The following is a 21,530-nucleotide window of genomic DNA, read 5'->3' as shown; positions in this document are numbered from 1 at the left end:
GAATGATATACTTTGACGACCGGTCTGGACTAGTGGGTAGTGACCCCTGCCTGTGAAGCCGATGGTCCTGGGTTCTCCTGGTAAGGGCATTTATTTGTGTGATGAACACAAATATTTGTTCCTGAGTCATGGGTATTCTCTTTGTAAGTATGTATATCGTCGCGTAGGTACCACCCATATTTCAAGCTTTGCTTAGTTTGGGGCTAGGTTGATGAAAATGTGTAAGATTTTCCCTAATATTTATTTATACTTTACATAAGTACTTACCTAAGTTCCGAAAAACTCATTGGTACGAGCCTGTAAATTTTGTCAGGGTATACTACCAGCCACCAGGATATAAGTCCAAATATGCTCAATGCGTCCAAAAACATTTGAAAATCTAATAAGAGTTTTCTACTTTTAGCTGGCTAGCGCACCTGGCGTTGGTGCTAATTCGACTAGGCACGAGTATAATTCCGATGCTCGCTGGAATTACCCGCTCGAGCAGACGGAAATTGTCATTCTAGTTCATTCTACTAGCTACCTGGCGGTCCATTGTCACCCCCGCCTAAGGATTATACCCCTTCTTCTATGATTACTTAGTACGACTTTGGTTTGTGCCCTTTGGCTATCCTCTAGGTGTTGATTTACATCTTAATACATGACATGTGAATGAATAAATCAGTGCATGATTAAGTATAGAAAATTTACATTTGATACGATTCGGCTTGAATGTTGTTTAAAATGCGATTTGGAATGCAGACGGGTTTAAATGTGAAGGGCCTTAAATATTGAGGGAAACTATTCAAAACTATTACATTGTATTGTACATACGTTTGAGGATAGGAATTTGCTTTTCTGTTTCCAAAAATACATGTAGCAATAAAAAAAATCTTGAACGGATAATAATATAGGTTTATACTCTCTTAACAAGGAGACAGAAAGTCGTGACAAGAATGAATCATTTTTAAATAAATCTAATCACGCTGAAAGAAATAACAGGCACTTGTGTTGTGAACTATGAGTTACCTGTTACAAAAACGGTTTTAGGATATTGTGCAAATTTTTTTCTTTGTTACTTCACTTAAGTTCAGCATTTTTTTCGAGTTCTAGATGTCATTAGGTAAGTTTGGCTTATTATTTTATTCAGTGCAAAAGTTTTATTCCTATTTTAGAACACGCTTAATACATGTTGTCTTCTTGTTTTGTAACCACTACAAACAGTAAAGTGTAATTAAATCGTTTAAACTTCAACAACGCGTGTCAGTACGTAAGTACTTACTTACGCCTAAGTTATTTTTACAATTTTTAAAACATAATATCACATTAGCTGGGAGTACCTCTTTCCCATAGCAGACATTCCGTTGCATTATTTGCACACCGCACATGTATGAACACTGATTTCTAAGTTTACAATTACCATTTTAAGAATGGTCCCACCTAGCCCCGATAACCTATCGACGTTACCATCCTTCATTGTCAAAGTGCATTCAGACCAACACTGACATGATGTGATTGGAATAATTAGGAACAACTGTTAGTTAACAATGTGATTTATAGATTTGAACCATGTTTAGTTATAGTGTGCTTACGGTTTTACTGTTTTCGGTTTCCGTTATGGCGACCAGAGTTGTTGAAGGGTAAGTTTCTGATTATGTAAATTTTGCTTCTTTGTTCACTGTTTGATTATAATTTTTTCAAAATTAAACAGAATTTTGTAACATTTACAAAATTTATTACTACACATGTATGTTTTAATGAATTGCTTTAGTATAGGCAACCTACAAAGTAATTTTATTGAAAAAATCATCTTCCTGTGTTTCAAGTTGTGTTTGTTATTACAGATCTCAACCAGTACTACAAAAGACAGTAGAAGCATTATTCAAAGACAGATCTCAAATGATACATCCAGGATCATGCAAATTGATCAGACCTTCGCCTCGACAAGTAAAAATGTGCAGCAGGGAAGCCAGTTTAACTAGCATTCTGGCGAAGGCACAGGCGCAAGCCATACAAGCTTGCGAGGAAGCATTCTTCTACGATCGATGGAACTGCTCTCTAGTATTTAATAGAAAAGAAAAGAAGAGTATATTTAACAAAATTTATAGAGAAACTGCTTTTATACATGCCCTCACTGCAGCTTCTATAACTCATGCAGTAGCGAGAGGATGTGCTTCTGGAGACCTCACAAGGTGTTCTTGCCAGGGAAATTTTCGAAAAAATGCCTCAGAATGGATGAGAAACGGTTGCGGCGACGATTTCAAGTACGGGAAACGGATCACAAGGAACTTTCTGGACTTCAAACACGCAGGGATCGACCAAATCGCCGAGATTCTCAAGCAAGATGTCGTTATAGGTATCAACTCCATCGGAGAGCAAATGAAAGAAGTCTGCAAGTGCCATGGTTTTTCCGGATCATGCACTACTAAAACCTGCTGGAAGAGGTTGGGGCCTTTTAACTCCGCTATGGGCGTACTTAAGAAGCACTATCACCACGCCGTGAAGAAGAAGTTGCTTAACTACACGACAAAGAGAGCGATAGCGCCTAAAATAAGACGTAAAATGAATATTGATAAGAACAACTTGATGTATCTTCAAAAGACGCCTAATTTATGTGTGAGCACGAGAGGCAGGGTGTGTCGAGACAGGGACAACTGCGCGACGTTGTGCTGCGCGCGCGGGTACTTGACGACCAAGAAGTCTGTGAGCTCCAGGTGCAGGTGCAAGATGGTGAACTGCTGCATCGTCAAGTGTGATACTTGTGTCAAGGACGTGGATGTTTATACGTGTAAATAAAGTGCAATTACTGATATTATGATGGTGAGAAAATTTGCATTTAATCGAATTTAAGTGGATGCCAGAAGAAGAGCGCGGACGCGGCAGGCCCAGACGGAGATGGCGGGACGACCTAGACACCTTCCTCAGTAACTGGCAGGCGCTATGTCGGAAGTCGTGGAAGATAAGGGGAGAGGCCTTTGCCCAGCAGTGGGACACCATTATAGGCTAGCAAAAAAAAATCGAAAGTATATAAATGTTTTACTTTATTGATCACGTTGTGTTTTATACCTAATTAAAACTGTAAACTATAGTTTACTAGAACGAATCCAATAAGTATCTTAAGAATTGTAGGTTGTAGGTGTAGGTATATGTATATAAAATTCTTTAAAATACCTAGATCTATCATATTTAATATAAGCTCAACCACACATATAATTTAGAGTTCAGTTCTATGCTTTTAAAATGTATAGTTGCTGATGAGTAAGCCGTAGGTGACGTAGGTCATATCTTCTAAGGAAAGACTGGTTGTGATAAAGCCTGCAAGGTTCTGGGAGTGCCGGGTGATAAGCTGTGATAGTACATAGTAGGTTTAAATATTTTCTGTAAGGTGTCTTTTTTATAGTAGGTAGGTATCTGTATTTCTAAACTTTTATAATAAAGACCATTATTATATCTTTTTATTTTTATTTATTTTTATTTTTTTATATCTGTATGAATAAACTTATTTTATAAGTAAGTTTTATCGGGAAACGTAACTCCTCAGCTACGGTCAGGGATCGGAACCGGTTTTTTGAAAAAAACTTAGAAATAACCATATTTTTCGAATTATTTTATACTCAAAATGTAGGACTCAGTTGTGTTTTTAGGTTACGACTTCGTATTATTAGATTGCCCAATTAGAAATGAAGTAATTAGCAAAGAACGAAAAAATTCCGTTTCCGTTCCCATACAAAAATTACCGGTATCCGATCCCCGGCTACGGTGACAAATCCATTTACTGGGACATGATGTATAGGTAGGGACTTAGGACTTATAGAATTGGGCTTCATAAAATCAATAAATCAGCAAACTAACATAGACCTACACTTACTATATTTAATGCATTAAGCAAATTAAAACTACCCTGTACCTCCCTACTGATTAGCCGTGCGGAAAATTTCCAAAATAGCGAACTTTCGACATGGAGAAATTTCAGATACTTCTCATATTGTATGGGGATCCAAATTGACAATTTCCAAAATGAAAGTTTCCTTTATTTGAAATCTGAAATTTTCGACAACTTTTTGGAAACATCTTGTACATATTATTATGTGTAAGTTTCTGTGTCTACAGTCAAGGTATTTACATATGGATACCAAAAATATACACACTGCCTTAAAGTCCGGCTATAAGGTGGAGTAGGTATACCTACATATTTTCTGGCACTCTGTCCTTGTCCATATTATACCTTTACTGTACCTATTATTGTCAGAACTCTACAAACGGGGACTGTCTCAAGTCATTATACAAAACTTTAATCTTATTTTCAGAAGCCCTTTAGTTGTTCTATTTTCTCTTAGCACCTGCATTCTGCATTGCAAACGCCCGCAAGTCCATCTGCATTGCTAATTACTTGCCACTGATTTCATTAAAATAGCTGTAACTATATTTGTTATCTATTTGCATACATGAATACTATTTCTAGGAATTCTCTTTCTAGGTATTTATATTTACCCAATAAAAATGTAATTGCTTGTTCCTCAACACCATTATATTACGTATTACCTTGAAACCGTCAAACTTTACACTGGGTGGGTTAGGCGACCGTCGCGCCACTCATCACATCAAACATAGCTATTCAGAGCAAAATAAACCGGTAGTTATTTACTTGTTTAATACCTAAATAGTTGTTTAGTTGTTCAGCCCTCGTGGTATTGGTTAATTTTTTTTGATTTTTAACCGCCTTAAATAAAGGAGGAGGTTATCAATTCGATCGTATATTTCGCATGTTTGTTCTTGTTTTATTTAAACGTACATTATTGTTCCAAATTGGTCCCTTTTTGTCATTAAATTGTAAACTTTTGAAGTTGCTTTTTAAGATACCTAAATAATAAAGGTTGATTGCATAGGTAAAGTGGCATACCTACTCTATAACCTGACTCACTTAGTTTACCGAATCTTTTGCGTCAACCCTGCGAGACCTGATTCACGGTTTGACAAACACTGCTTCAGTTCAAATATTTGTTTAGTCTCAAGTACCTAGGGACTTTTGTAAACCTAGACAGACAGACCTAGAAAACTAGACAGGGTAATTGTGTTATGCCTTTGGGAGGTAAGGAGGTCATACTGAACATGTTTAATATGGCCTATGAAATGGCCGATTGTTTGTACCATATTCTGTGAAGTAAATTTATGAATTATGAATACCGAAATCGCGAAAATCACCCTATTACAAACAAACAAGTCTGTCTACCTATTGCATAAATTCTAGGTATTAGTGGCATGTGTTTGGTCTATTTCTGACCGCAGCTGCACTACTGGTACTGAACGCGTCGTTGTTACTGTCAATTTCCATAGTAAAATTAACAGTAGTGCAGCTGCGGTTGGAAATGGACTGTCACCTTTTGCCACTGCCAACAGGCCAATCCGAACGTACGCTGAAATCAGAATGATATATCTGAATTATATCATTTAGTTATCATGCGTTTCGCTCGCACTACGAGCGAAATATGCATGCTCTTTAAAGCAAGGGTGAATAGCTATTACTGAACCGGTGAGGTCTATCACTTTCCATCGGTGTGACTAGGGCCAGACTAGGACCATCGCGGAACAGTTTATAATTAAAAAAAAATGCACGATATCTGAATGACATTAGTTAGATGTCATTCTCATATCAGTGTACGTTCGAATTGGCCTGCAAAGCTTATAAATCTAATCTTATTTTTGTACGGCTCCACCGTACCAATTAACCTACCAACAGGATGGATCGATACATGCCACGTGCCCCATGCGTATAAAGTGACCTGCGAAGTGGACCGTAGGTACATATTTACTATACCTAGGTACCCCTAGTGTAGTATTCGATAGCGTAAAGTGACGTAAGTATATATGCGTTTGCGTTACTTTGTTGGTTACATACTTTTATAAATACCACGGGACTTAATCGCGTAAGACTTACGTTTATATATGGCCTGACGTTTCGAACGTGACGTTACGCTCGTGGGCACAGGCAGACTGGTGAGGGATTGTATCAACGTCTTCTTGCTGCGCGGGTTTTGCGAACTACACGCACTTGATCTTGATTATTCACTTGTGCGCTAGGGTTGTCACTTTGCCTACAGACAACACTCACGACATCATGGTATGAGATGGGATCTTTTTTCACCCTTACATTTGCTTTCCATTTGCATTTCTTTGCATTTGCATTCCTTTGCATTTGCATTCCACGAAGACGAAATCCCCTGTCCCTCATTCTGATTGAAACCAAACGCACCATAGCGGAAAGGGTCAAGGAACATATCGTGGCTGTTAAAAAACGTCAAGTAAATAAGTCTGCGGTGGCCGAACATTTGCTACAGTTGGGACCAAACCACTGGATTGAGCTCCATAATCCCAAAGTCCTCTCAACGGAACGTCTTTACTACAGCAGGAAAGTACGTGAAGCAATTGAAATCAGAAAACATCGAAAGGACTATGCGTCAAAATTGTTCCAAAACCAACAGAGTTGAGAGTTAGGTAATTAGATAGGTATTTCTCTGTACTTAATTTTGTTCTATGGGCACCAAGCGGAATTACATTGCAGAACTGAGATATTGGTATTTTAGTCAAAATGTCGTCACCCTTATTACCTAGGCAATAGAGTCCACCGCCGGGCGAGCGCGGCAAATCATTCGGTGTGCTCGCCCGGCGGTGCGTGAACATCTAAGTACCCTGCAGTAATGAATTTACTTACTTGGACTCTATTGCCTAGGTAATAAGGGTGACGACATTTTGGGTAAAATACCAATATCTCAGTTCTGCAATGGAATTCCGCTTGGTTCCCATAGAACAAAATGAAGTACATAGAAATACCTATCTGATGACCTTACTCTCATTTCTGTTGGCGTTGGGTCCAGGCTCCATACTAAGTTGCCCATGGTCCTTTCAATCAGAATGAGGGACAGGGGATTTCGTCGTCGGAGTCTAATAAATAAAGAAGAATCCCAGGCCCATACAATACTTACAACGCCATTAAATAATAATATGCTTAAAATGCTTTCTATTATGCTTTAATTGTACTTTTGTGCCGCGGCCTGACGCCTCTACTCTAATTTCGTCCTCGTCCCCCCGCACCCCCGTATTTTTGGCAGCATCGGTTTCATGAAATAATTGCTCTAAACTCCGTCTAGAGGATTCCTAGTCTATGCGTTGATACAATTCCTCGCCAGTCTTCCTGTGCCCACGAGCGTAACGTCACGTTCGAAACGTCAGGCCATAATATATGACAGCGGCCGGCCAGAAAAGTCGCCTTTTACGTTTAGAAATTATGAATAGCAAATTTTAAACGCATAAAGGAAACGGAAACGGAAAAATTGTAAAAGGCACGCGGTGTTGTATGGAGGTTGTTGGCCTTGAATATTCACTAGTCTCTGATTTTAGGTACTTTATAAACCCATCCACATTGACGTGCAGTGGCAGTGGCGTAGTGTGAACTAATCTAGCCGTGGGCGAAATCGCATCTGCGAGGCCCTTTTCTTTCAATGTGCCCGAAGGGCCTAACGCGAGGCCTCTAATGATGGGGCGCGAGGCCGTGGGCGACGGCCCACTCCGCCCACGCCTAGCTACGCCACTGTTGACATGTCTTGTCGCGTCTGCCATCAGCCGTAGCCCTAAAGGCAGTATAGATCGATTCGAACAAACAAATTGATCTCATTTTGACATCACTCGCCCGTTCATTTCGAGAGGAAACCAATGGTGCAGTAAACCAATTTCTTACCCTAATTTGAAGAACCGTTACCCTTAACATTACTCGAGGAAAACGTGCTCTCTCCCAATACAAACTCAATTTCGCCAAACGTTTTATTCTTAGAATATAAGCTTGATTTTTTTCAATTACAATAAAGCAACTTTTAACATTTTATTATATTAAATAATAGTGATTATGAAATATATTATATGCACTTGAATGCGTTTACTTACCTTACAAAAATGTATTTGAATGTTATAGATACAAACGCCATCTATATTTAAAATACGAAAGCACTTCAACCATTTCGACTACTCTGCCCTCTAGCGGCGAGTAGCAAAACTGGCTCCGTAACTGGTGACTCAGCGCAGCGCGCGGACTTGTTCGTTTGAGAAGTACGGATAATGGCCAACAGATGGCATGAAACTTAACTCTCTAAATGTAAACTTTTACCTATGCTTTTACTTAATGAAGTATTTTATTTTGGTCAAAAATTAGAAAATAATTAATTTCTAACGAAAGATATTTCTTTATTTAATTATATTCATATTACCTTATTTATAAGTTGTTGAACGTAAACTTTAAAATTTAATTTATTTCTCAATATTAGGTATAAAACCAAGTCGCTTCCCGCTGTCTGTCTGTCCCTATGTATGCTTAGACCTTTAAAACTAGGCAACGGATTTTGATGCGGTTTTTTTAAATAGATAGAGTGATTCAAGAGGAAGGTTAATGTTTAATTTGTTAACCCGTGCGAAGCCGGTGCGGGTCGCTAGTTATTACGTAAGTATGACATAAGCGTGTGTTTAATTATATTAAGTATTTATATAAAATTTAAATGCAGGTTTCGTCGAACGTCGAACCTACTTGTTTTCTACATGTTATGCGTAAAACTTGGGTAAATTAGGTTTTTTGGAAATAAATCTTACCTTACTACTTAAATATTTATATAACTTTGAACGTAAGGGTAACATTCCATTTCTGACCGCAGCTGCACTACTGGTACTGAATGAACGCGTCGCTGTTACTGTCAATTTCCATAGCAAAATGAACAGTAGTGCAACTGCGGTTGCATGGAAATGGACTGTCACCATAAAATTGAACTTGTTTGACAGCTCGAGTTTACAGTCACAAAACTACGATAAAAGTACCTACCTACATATTAGAAACATTTTAAGCATGTAAGTATTAATAAAAAAAAAATTATCTCTCACTATACTTAATTAGAATTACAATTTCATAAAAAAGCCGGATAACTAAATCAATGACCATTTGACCAACGCATTATGGACTAAGTATCGTCTACAATATTATTATAACGCCTATAATCGACGCCGGGCCATTATCCACAGAATTATGGTTTGTTTTTGAGGAAAAAAGAAAAAATCCAGCAGTGTTGAGATTCATTTATTTATCGATCTCGAAGATTGGGCTATTGAGCACCTACCATTGAAATGAGTCGATCGTAACACGTTTCTCACGAAAAAAACACGTTGAGGGAGGGGGGTATAAGGAGACCTCACGTGTATTTTTCTACAGTGAACGAATTAAAGAAAAAATACCTACCATATGAGTAGATACTTTTTCTCGGTTTCGTTAAACATACATCTTCACTCCGCACTTCAAAATAGCGAGTCTACATTACGAAATTATGGAGCGCGTATCTTAAAATTAGGTCGAATTTTTTTTTAAGTACTCGTGAGGTTATGTGGGGGGTCAGCCAAAAACTCCTCGCCAAAAAAAGTAGCCGAAAACACCTCGCATGATTTGTGCGCAACCCTTTACCGGTCGTTCGCCGTGAGTTCCTACCCAAGTAACCTACCCAATACCCATTCGATCGAGTTCCAATGATAGCACTAATTTGGGACAAAGCTGATAAAAAATATGTTACACGTCTAAATTGCCCACCATCAAGCCCGGGCTTTTATGATTTCATTTAATATTGCTCAGGCATTTTATGCTGTTCTGAGCACTGGCCGGTAGAAGACGGGCAGAATTTTACAGGTGAGTAGAGGTAATCTACAGGCAATATACGATTTCAAGCAAACATGGTCATTAACTCTGTAAGCCTATATACTAACGGCGTTATTCATAAACGTCTGCTAAGTCAATCAGCTGTTGATTGTCGTTTGTCCCTATCTGTCGGTATCACCAATACTGAAAAGAAAAGTATAATTCTATAGGTAACGATAATATATTGGTCCTCTATTTCGCTTGGCTGGTTGCTTTGGTTTTCAACAATTGGTAAATAATAAGTACCTATAGGTACTTACGCAAATACTACAATCGAATATCAATCGATATATCCCGATATAAAATAATCAATAAAAACAAAAAGTACGCGCTTAGGCGAGTATCGAATCGAGAACGGAAACCGACCGTCACCACCGATTATTAATGTTTAGTGAACGCGATGAAGATGTCGATACGAAGAGCCTCACCGTTCAGCTTAAAAACGACCTAAGATTCTATTAGAATTTTATGGAAGTAAAACATTTTAGAACAACAAGGTTGCGTGCATTTCTTTTTGTCGATCTGTCCATGGTGCTTAATTAATTATGTTAAATAATGCGATATTATGCATATCCCATCACACGCGTCACTGGCTGAGTAGTAGGCTTGACTCTTGTCTCAAAACGATGGATTTTGTAAGGAATATTAAGTCGCTAAGGACGTTTGTAGCAAGGGAGTTTTGTTTTTGTTTTGAGATAAAATGGGGACTGCTGTGAGGTTCGTGGCCATGGGTACAGTCGGCTGCACTAATGTCAGCGTGACCGATATAATATATCTGATACGCTCTAACGCTTCTACTGCCTAGTCAGAAACTTATATAATGAACAGAAACCAGCAGAGAATGTCTACTTGGTTCATAAGAGGACTCATTTCAAATTTGTAGCGCCGTACCTACTTTCTTATTATCTCTCTTCAGTCGTTCCCTCATAAGCTCATAACTGAGGATTCATCATCATTCAGGCCTTTAACATCTTGACAGATGATTTATGCAGCGTCTGTAAGCGAGGAACAACGTCTCTCGTGGCTGTATAAGCCAATGCGGGACCGGCACTTGCGACCGCATTTGTGGCAGCTGAAGTAGGGAGCCATGTCGGCAGTAACATCAGAGAGATTGTGCCTCTTTGCGCGTTTGCGGGCAAGATCTTAGAACCATGCGTTGTGAGTTTCGCGACCTTTCGCGATGGCACCCCTCCATCCATCGCGATCAGACGCTAGGTCCTCCCAAGTGTCCCTATCGATGTCAAACTGAGGATTATGAATCACCACACTTGCTATAGGTAAGTACCTACATAGGTACGCAAGATTTGTCTACATCGGCTTTTATACAATGCGTTCCGTAAAACTGAGTATAGATCTAATGAAAACAGTTTCATACACAAACAGCCATCTTAACAAAAATTGGCATTGAACAAGTTTTCTAACTGCAGGACATTTAATAAGCTGATCTCAAATCTCAACAAGGTCCTTTTAGACACGGATCTCTAAAAATGAGCAACGCAACTTGCCACCCACAATCACTACCGAGAATTTACCTAAAAAACTAATAGCCCTTAATATCACAAAGGTAATTTAACGCAATACAACAAACCACTCAATACCGCGCATAGTTGCTAATTAAATCTCGCCTTTAAGCCATGCGCTGAAAGATCGGTAATTCTTTAAAAGGCGAATCTCAAGGGATTTAGATTTAAAAAAATATAAATAGTCATTGTCAACTGTTTAGAAGAAAATTAACCGTTTTACCAACTTACGTTTACCGCTGGCGAAGATCAGCAATCTAAAGCAGCAGGCTTAAGTGCTTTAGTTAAAGGCGATATTCTTTTGTAACAAAGGACCGTATAGCTTTACGAATGGTAAGAATAAGTTGGTTTGTCACAATAACGTTCACAGCTCTGATCAAGTATGAATAATTAGAGGGTCCGAAGCTTAGCGAATTTTTCGGTAGTCAGTTTGTACTGTTCATTGTCTATGGCGGTTTAATGCGTCCCATAATTGAAACAATGTCACCGAGACGGAAAATGACGCAGTTCTTAAGTTTAGAATTTGAAAGGGTTGAGTTGTGTTGGGGACAAAATCGATACAATATTAATTGGAAGAATTAGGTCCTTTTGACAGCACTTTTGCTGCTCCGGTTAAAGAACGTGGAAGATGTAGGTGTAGGTATTAGGTATGTGTGTATGTATACATACTAGCTATTTATTATTTGGTTTTATAATACGGCATAGGTTCGAATTAATTACTCTTTCCGGGTAACCAAGTTGCTTAAGTTTATCGTCTTTTGTTTTATATGTAGCTACATAATACCTAGGTATTTTTGCAGAATTTTGACATTATTAGTTCCTATCTAATTTATTCCTATCTACATTAGTACTGGACTATCTAATCGGTTAAAAATATAAATTTGTATCATCATCTACATACATATTTCACATTTACACTTAGGTTATTCCTCACCAGTATTCTCAAATTAAGCTCGATTTAAATATTTATGTAGGTACTGGCTTTGTTGTTGTTGTTTTGTTACTACCTATAAGTCATCATCAAATTAAGTATGTGACAAACAATTAAGTTTGGTCAAGTAGGTGTACATACTTAAGTAGTTAGCACTTTGTTGTTATTGATGTCACTTACATTAAGCATAATAAGTAAAAGTGTATTTTAAGTAAATCCTCGCTAAAATTATCTAATTTCAGCGTTTAAAAGCATTAAACCTTACAAAAACAAACAGTCAAGTATTCTCCATTACAAAAGACACTCGTCCCGAAGCGAATCTACAACAAATCATCCGCAAAGGGATTTGTCCTAAAAAACGTACTTACGTGCGATATCCTGCTCAGTTACCTGTCTCAATGGACACCCTAATCCACTAACAATGCCGATGGCTTAATAACAGTCTTGTACGTAGCCTCAACTTTGAAAAGCATTAAGACGTTTGGAAACATTTTCAAATTTCTAACGTAACTCAACTGCACTTAATTGAAAATGGTTTATTTTTTGTTTCAGTTGTTGCATTTTGTATTGGAATTGTTCTATTTGCGAATTTACAGTTATGTTAGGTGATGTGGATTAAAAACCGAGAGTAACAATACCTTTGTAAAATGCACAAGTACTCGTTATATCGATTACCCAAATTCTTTTGCGCACTTTGAAGCATCCAAAATTACGTCGAGTTTCTCATGAGATGAGAGATATTCAGTATCGGTATGGATATAATTGCAATACTAATTTACGAAGTTATATGGCTTACAAACAGAGTTTTATAATCCCTAATTGTTGATAACTATTTGAAAACAATATAAAACAGATTAAATCCAAAATACATTACCGCCGTGAACGCTTCAAATTCTTATCTAAAGCTCCAACAGTATAAAGGGTAGGCCAGATTTCGACCGCTGCCATCCTCAATTCCTCTTACCAACTTAAAAAACCTGATCAAAAACAAATTTTATTACATAATAAATAAGGTATATATTGTAAAAATATGTGATAGAAAGATAGGAGTTTGATGAAATTAGTACTGGATTTGATTATTTAATTAAGAGTGGTCGCCTGAAGTGCGTTGAGAATCGGGAATGCGACGCGGTCAGCGATGCTCGACTGCAACTTATTAAAACATCTTAAGTTTATACATTTTTAATATAATATAGAACTTTTTATTGATAGAATATCAGAGCTTCTTAATCTCTTCATTTCCATCGGCTGGAGCCGTTCAATACGGACTTGTACTTCGTTATTTGGTATAGTTTGATGTATTTTTTATGGTGCGTTATGATTTTATGTCTATTTTATGGTCGTAATTGATTTCCGATTGACGAAATGAATGGTGATGTGAAAATATGTAGTTTGTGTAGGTACTTACCTAATGGAACCGTTTTAATTACTTTCCTAGAGTCAAAGGCAGTGCCCAAATCATGTCCATGCCACTGTAGATTAAGATTTCTGATTCTGCCCAAAATAAAATTATTTTTGCAATCGCTCAAACCTTATTTATGTACAGTGTGACTTTTACACAATAAAAGTCCAATGCGAACTGCAAGTCGAGGCTCCGTTGTCAACCATCATGGCAAGCGGACAGGTCGCAATTCGCAAAGCACACGCCTGACAAACAGAGTTTCATTTACCTCCTTATAATACAGCGGAGTCTAGACGTCACATACAGGACAGGAGGTTATTTATGTTAGGTACCTATTGTGTATTGTTTACAGTACGCCGCTAAGTAGTACATAGGTACTTACATCACATTAATATGACCATCGAAGCAATGACAGAACGTAATTATTCAGTTTTATGGTCAAAATTGGCCAAAATACCTATCCGTCTCATGACTTTACGAATATATACGTTTAGTTTTATAACGGGTTATTTAAATAGCCACCTAGTACTTACCTTTTAAGGCGTAGTAGTATGTAACACTTTACAAATTAGATGCCGACTAAAAAAAGGTTAACTCTTACTCTGATTGACAAACGGTGTTGCAGTATGTTCTTAGCTTGTCTGACTGTCAATCGTCGGTGAAAAAATACTCGACGCCTTGCGGGGTTACGCGGTGGTGTAATCGACAGAAGATGCCAGTTAATTTACTTTACAGTACATATAGCGCTACTTTCCCGCACTAGTGCGTAAATAAGCACTTTTCGTTGTCAAATATTTAAAGGGACAGCATAATATGTACTGTAAAACGTTGTACGATAAGCGTGCGAATAGGTAATTCGCAACTCGTGTCGATTTAAAACACTTCCCTTCGGTCGTGTTTTAATTTATCGCCACTCGTTTCGAATTTCCTCTTTTCCGCACTTGTATCGTAAATAACTATAACTTCTGTTACTTTGTAATGTCGATTGGGGATCGGTTAAAGTAAGGACGCTTAGCACCAGGAATTTCATACATTGACACGCCTATTAAAAGGTAAGCGAGATATGACCGCATTTAGAACTGACCATCGTGTCACTCGAAACGTCTCCGACTGGTTAGATCATTTTCCCAAAATCATAATTTACCTGTAGCATAATTTCTATTCGCATTTTTTCCTATTCTTAACTTACACCAGACGTATTAATTCCTAACATGATTTTTCCATTCGCATATTTTCCCATTAGACAATTTAGCCACTCACAAATATTTCTTACGGCGTTTATTCTATAATCAAAAAATCGTTTACCCCACCCCACTTTCTTATCAAAAAATATTTAGTTCACAACTTATAGCTAGACGAGCCCCGCTTCGCGGGGCTCCTATTTCTGGGCGGTTCGCCCTTCGGGCATCTGAAGCTACCTAACGAACCTAACCTACTTAACCTATTAATTTAGTGTGACGTCTATGAAAACATTACACTTTGGGGAAAAAAGTGTAAGTAGGTAGGTTTCTAGCTAAGTTGTATACTAAATGTTTTTTTGAAAAGAAACAGTGCGGTGGGACCAATCCATGGTAATATTATCGCCTAAGAAATAAAAAGAATGCTAATAAAACGACTTGGAAAGTATTAACTATGAGAAAAATTTAACCTAGGAATTAATGCGTCTGGCGTAAATTAAGAGTAGGAAAAAATGCGAATGGAAAAATCATGTTAGGAATTAATGCGTGTGGTGTAAATTAAAAATAGGAAAAAATGCGAATAGAAATTATGCTACAGGTAAATTATGATTTTGGAAAATGATCTAACCAGTCACGTCTCCACATAATATCAACATCTTGCGTCGATCTAAGAAGAATTAAACATTGAAATTAACCTTTTCGACGCTGTGTCAAACACAAAAGCTGTCACTCAGACGCCACGTCATTGAAATGTCCAAACTGAAATTGAACTTTATGCATATGCACGTAGGTCGATGTTGCTCTGTGGTCTGTGACCGATTAATCGTTTTTTGGCGTTGAACCTACGGTGCGGATATGTCGGTCATTGGCGTCCAAAAGGTTAAAAGGTAAGCGAGATATGACCGTGTTTAGAACATAATATCAACATATTGCGTTTATTAAAGAAGAATTAAACATTGAAATTAACAATGACATTGATTAGGTTGACGCAGATTGAATCATAACAAAATTATTTAGCCGCAAGTAGTACGAGCTAGTCAATAGTTAAATAGACAATAGTCAAAGTGTTTATTTGTAAAACATAGGTAAAACTATTACAGTGGTGTACAAAAATATAAGTTTGGTATCACTATGTTTTGCCTTTTGGCGTACAAAAACATCTCCTTAAGATAATTTATACAATAAAATAACAGCTACGAGTCCACTATAGGTAATTTCCGGATGATGTCTATAGTTCGATCCTTGAATCTGCTGGAGAAGTTCATTGAATATCTCGTTATATATTAACGCTTTAACCTCTAGCCGGCCAGACGTCAAAACTTGCCAATGAAAATGCAATTTTGATTTGTCAAAACTAAGATTCAAATTAGAATGGAACAGGAGAACTTTTTATAGGTCTCTGGGCGTATAGAGGTTAATACAGTAATACAGATGTAAGATCCAATGAGCATTATATATATTATATGTTCTACTAACATTAACGTTTATTTTTATAGTTTTATCTTTCTTTGTTACCTACTAACATAGACTTGTAGACAAAAATATGGATACCTGGGGCCGATTGCATAACAACTTGTATCTGTAAAATAATATTAGCGGAAGTCTCTTTTCCATTCCTTTAATTAGAAAGAGAATTTCGCTAATATTATTAGTTACAAGTTGTTATGCAATCGGCCCCTGGTGTCTGAAATAAATAATTTCATTTCATTTCATTAATATCACTGGCTCGATGGAGACGTTCTCCTCTCTTGGACCACACCCGTCCAGCATCATTCACCCCGGGGAGCCTCTTCTCGACGCCTCGAAACTCGGCTATGTATCAATAATGCATCAACACTTAATACATAATTTACCAGCCCACCGTCCAGTCCCGTGATTTAATGTGTTAACGCGAATTAAAACTTGCGACAACATTCTTTACACGTTTTTAGAACTTCTGTGAACTTTGTAACCTAAAAAATTAAACATGAATTTAACACCAGACTTTGCTGCGTTTCAGTAAAGGGGCCCACTGATTAACAGTCCGCCGGACGATATCGGCCTGTCAGTTAGAACAAAAATTTGACAGTTCCGAACAACTGACAGGCCGATATCGTCCGGCGGACTGGTAATCAGTGGGCCCCTTAACGGGAAATGGGCGATGTCACCGTCAAAATGTAACCTTTAAAGATGACTGACGCTAAACCGGGCCGCGCCCGGGACGAGACGGGCGACATGTCATTTTCTATGACGTCTGATCTGTGATCACGTGGTGCTTTGCATTGAAAACGAAGCGCTGGAAGCTCCGGCCCGGCCCCGGCCGGGTCTAGCGTGAATCAACCTTAGTATGTACTTATGTCTAGGTTTAGTGGCACCCTAAATACATAGGTTTAATATTCTATCTTGTCTGACTGGAGATGAACAGCGATTGGTACCTAACTTTATGTAAGTACGTCAAAGGTAGGTCACAGATGAACGTCATACCTAATAATGTGTCCTACAAAATATGTAATAAAATTCTCTGTGTGCTTCTACAAAATATTTATTACTAAAACTAATCCAACCTAGATAATTGCATTGCCTTAGCTGTCGTAGATATATAGATTAACATACACCAATGATGGCGAACTAGTTCGCTAATGAGTAAATAATAAGTCGATAAAGCTCGATATTAACACGTTAACAGCCGAGAACGGGTTAATTAACACTTCTCCCAGGCTCGCAATTAGTAATAGCGCTCATTAATTATAGCATAGCAAGTTATAAGTACAGCTGTGAGCTGTGAGGTATTATGCGGATCTCAGTAGGAATACTTATTTAATAAATATCTGACCGATATTTAATAAGTAAATTCCTTTTTTAGCCTTGCACCAATTTTACATGTCTCTGTTTGGCCCGATGGTTGACTGGTAGAGAATGCCATTAGGCATTAAGTCCGCCATTTGTACATTATTTTTGTGTTTTGTGCAATAAAGTTTAAATAAATAAATATAGAAGAAAAAATAACTACAATTTTTGTGTATGTATCACTTCGCTGCGTGTGATGCCGGGAACCGAAATGAAAATATATTTTTCTTGAAGATTGAAAGTTGATTAAATCTGGCATTGAGATATCAAGCGACTTTTAATTTCATAAACAAACACAAAAACAATCAGATTGAATCATTAAAACTCACGCGAGCCCTTATCATCGATTTCTATCATCATTCGGTCGCGGATCGGCGCTCGCGATGAAATTCGATCGCTAAATATCGATTTATAACGAAAACTTACATTCAGAAGGCCGACCACGAAAGTCGCAATTTCGTTATCTGGCTCTATCGCTCTTATATAAGTGAAAGAGAGGCAGAGAATGAAATTTCGATTCTCTACTTTCCGCGGTAGGCCCTTAGAACCTTCTATCTACCTTTCAGTTATTGTAAAGGCAACTTTATTGCTTGTAAGTAAGGTATAACTTAAACCATTCGAAAGTGTTATAGGAACTTGCTAAATTAATGTTTTTTGAATTTAAACCATACGCGATTGGAGGATAAGATTTTGATTGAGATGTGAAATTTTTCAATGAAAAGTAATCGTTTGATTTTGAATTCCACTGTCAATGCAGATGATTGAACCGAATTTAGTGATATATTTCCATTTCTTAAATTATAATTGTAATATGGTAATTTATTTAAGAATTTGGACAGACTTTTTTGATACATAAGTTGGTAACAAATACCGTTAACCGTTTACCGTATGGTGACGTCACACACGTGGGAAATGACGGGTTAAGAGAGGCGAAACACATGTCGAGTTTTGTACTTACTTTTGGTGTTGGTTTTTTATATTTATCGCGGTGGGAGGACGCAACATTAATTGCATACTTATGTAAAAATACGCAAGTTAGTATAACGGATTGCCACTGATTGACTAGCACTTGCTAGCACGTTATTATTTCGCGGGTTAGGAAAGTACATAATATTTTTGTTTTAATTATTTAACGTCATCATGTCTATCATGACGTCATTACATTTATTTTTCTTTCTGTATGCACCGACAACAATAAAGAATTAGGTACCTCATTGTTTATACCACCAACCCGATAACTGTGTCCAAATAAAACGCTCACATTGCATAAAAATAAGGACTGGCGCCACAGAACAAAAGAGCAGACGCTATATGAACAATTGTTCTTAATAATTTCATTCACAAGTTACCATTTCAGCCATTAGAAGTATTAGTAGCTATAAAATTTCATTCATGCTCGACCCTTGGCGGCATCGTAGGTGGCATACTTTTCATTTTAACTTTTTACTGAACATTTATTTTTGACTTTAGCATCTTATAAATAAAGTTGTTTATTGCATGTGGTATGTTATAAAGTTTGATCCTTCGGCGCATAGAAGGTATAAAGGGGGTGGGAACTTTGTTATAATTTCATTTGATAATTCTGGAATGTGCTAGAATTCAATAATAAAGTCAATATTAAACTGAAATTAATCAATAACTATGTTTTGGAAGCTACGACTGTTAGAAGACTAAGTGAAGTGTACCGTTAATGCAAACATTGTTTTAAAAACAGAAATAAATATTGTTGCATAAAAATAAGAACATCCCCCAGTGAGTGCTTTGCGATTCTGTGATCGGTTCTTTACGATGTGACCAAGCCACCACCAAGCCGAAATATTGACAATTCGTGAGATATCTACCTAGAGTCTGTTCGGAAAGAGAAGAGTCGTGGAATGTATTGGGCCCCATACATTCCACGACTCTTCTCTTTCTGCACAAACTTTAAGTATTATATTATTTAGAATAAATATAAAATGTGCAGTTACTGGTAGTTCCAACAAAGTTTTAATAGAGGTAAGCGTAGGACCGAGAAATGTGATGCGCTCACCGCTCAGTCGAGTTAAGTGTAAGATTGAGGCATTTCACACGAACCTTTCGAAGTTACGCTCTCATTTTAAAATTACATAAAACTTGGCATGAATATTTACGTAACAAAGATCTATGCCTGTACAAAGAAAATAGAGCGAGTTTAGCATGGTTCGCCTGACTGAGAAATGCAAAGGGAATCAAGCAAGATAAATATTTGAACTGAAACACGAAGGCAACGGCAACTCGTAAATTCATCGCGCTAATGTCCAGGGCCAAACCAATAAATACATCTTTTTCTATTCATCCCGCATACCTCACAAGTGCCAGTAATTTTATTTAGTGCCATCGGAAACAGCTTTCCATAAAAGGTGTCGACTACCATTCTCCTGCCAGCCAACGCATTAAGATAAATAATGCAAAAACTATAGAAATATCCTTGAATGGTTACTAGGGATGGTGCAGATGTATTATTTGACACTCCTCCCACTTTTCTCGAATAGGTGCCACCATGAAGCGTAAAATCGCGAAATCGCTCACTGAAAAACTGTCTAACAAATTCATTTATTTACATGTCAAGTCAGGAATGCGCAAAACAAAAATAAATATGTAACCGACGCCCATTACACTTACTTCCCCGTGCAGAAGGTCGTAAGTGCTGTTTTTTTGTTTATGAGATACAACATTTTGTTGAAAAAGGGCAGTACTTCTCGATACGCCTTAGAACACCTTTCGGGACCTCTGGGTGCCGGCGCTAGCTCGCACAAAGGCAACAAAGGGGAAAAAATAACGAAAAAATTGTGGGTACCGTCAGCCCATGTTATAAGACACAGCGGGCGAGTGCTTTAGTTAGATTTTTACGGTAATGTTTCGATTTCAAGGCTTCGGCAGCCTCGAACCATGAAACCTTTAACAACGATGCTCGTTACACGCGAGTTACGGCTGTATTCGAACTTTAAGATACGTCAAATACTAGAGATTGAAACGATATGGAATGGATATTTCAGTGTCAAACAAGTGTCAAAAGTGACGTTTCTTCAAACAAACGCGTCACTTTTGACACTTGTTTGACACTGACATATGCAATCCATATCGTTTCAATCTCTAGTATTTGACGTATCTTAAAGTTCGAATACAGCCGTTAGTATTTGTTTAAATAGGTAGGTAACCAAAATAAAGATAGTACCTAAATGGAAAATAAGTCCTAGAGCACATTTGTTGAGGTGCTGCCAATTGCTGAGAGCTCAAATAGATGGTAAGATAAATGGTGCTATAGGAAAACTTAATATAGGAAACTTGCACACTTAGTACTCTCAATGAATATCGCTTATTCATATTATTAATTGTATCACTTAAGTGCATACTGCATAGTAGGAAACCATATATGGCAGTTATAATATTAAAGTCTATTAAATCAACAGCGTTTAAGACGAAACAGGAGCTGAGATTTAAATATTTTAGGTAAATATACCCGTCTCGCTAACGGAAGCGGCACCTAAAACTAGTGCGATAAGGACAAGGCGAAGAATCCTGCGTAAAAATCTCAAAAATCGAGGTTTCGTACTCGACTGTTTCCTCCTCCAAAACTTAACCAATCGTAACCAAATTTTGAAATCTAAATGATTATGAAATTATCTGTGTCGGACCGTTTTGCTTTTTTGGTAAATTGATATCAGTTTTGAATTGCGGCATAGTCAATTAAGCCATTTTGGCCATTTTTGAAGGGCTCTAGCGCCTTAAAAAACAAAAATATCAAAAAAAAAGCAAAACGGTCCGACACAGATATTGATAATATTAATCTTTGTTGAAAAAATCATTGCTCTAGCTTCAAAACCCACGGAGGAAACAGTCGAGTACATTTGTATGGAGAAATGACCACTCCTGTTGGCTCTTAAAGTTCGAATTTAAACAACGCAGTAAAGGGGTAATGGTGGAGCGAGATACGCTGCGAATGGATGCCAAAATGATAACC

General features: G+C 37.6%; 1 protein-coding gene across 1 annotated transcript; it reads left to right on the top strand.

Moving 5' to 3' along the window:
- The first annotated feature begins 1,318 nt into the window (after nucleotides 1-1,318).
- LOC134648508 (protein Wnt-4) lies at nucleotides 1,319-2,800 on the top strand. The gene is made up of 2 exons (XM_063503030.1): nucleotides 1,319-1,619; nucleotides 1,824-2,800. Exons 1-2 carry the CDS (start codon nucleotides 1,549-1,551, stop codon nucleotides 2,773-2,775), a joined length of 1,023 nt encoding a protein of 340 aa, XP_063359100.1. The 5' UTR covers nucleotides 1,319-1,548; the 3' UTR covers nucleotides 2,776-2,800.
- Nucleotides 2,801-21,530: the final 18,730 nt, after the last annotated feature.

Source organism: Cydia amplana, chromosome 5, assembly GCF_948474715.1.
Source record: "Cydia amplana chromosome 5, ilCydAmpl1.1, whole genome shotgun sequence".
NCBI classification, from domain to species: domain Eukaryota; kingdom Metazoa; phylum Arthropoda; class Insecta; order Lepidoptera; family Tortricidae; genus Cydia; species Cydia amplana.
Note: the sequence above shows the minus strand (reverse complement) of the source record. Positions and strands in the feature narration are given on the sequence as shown.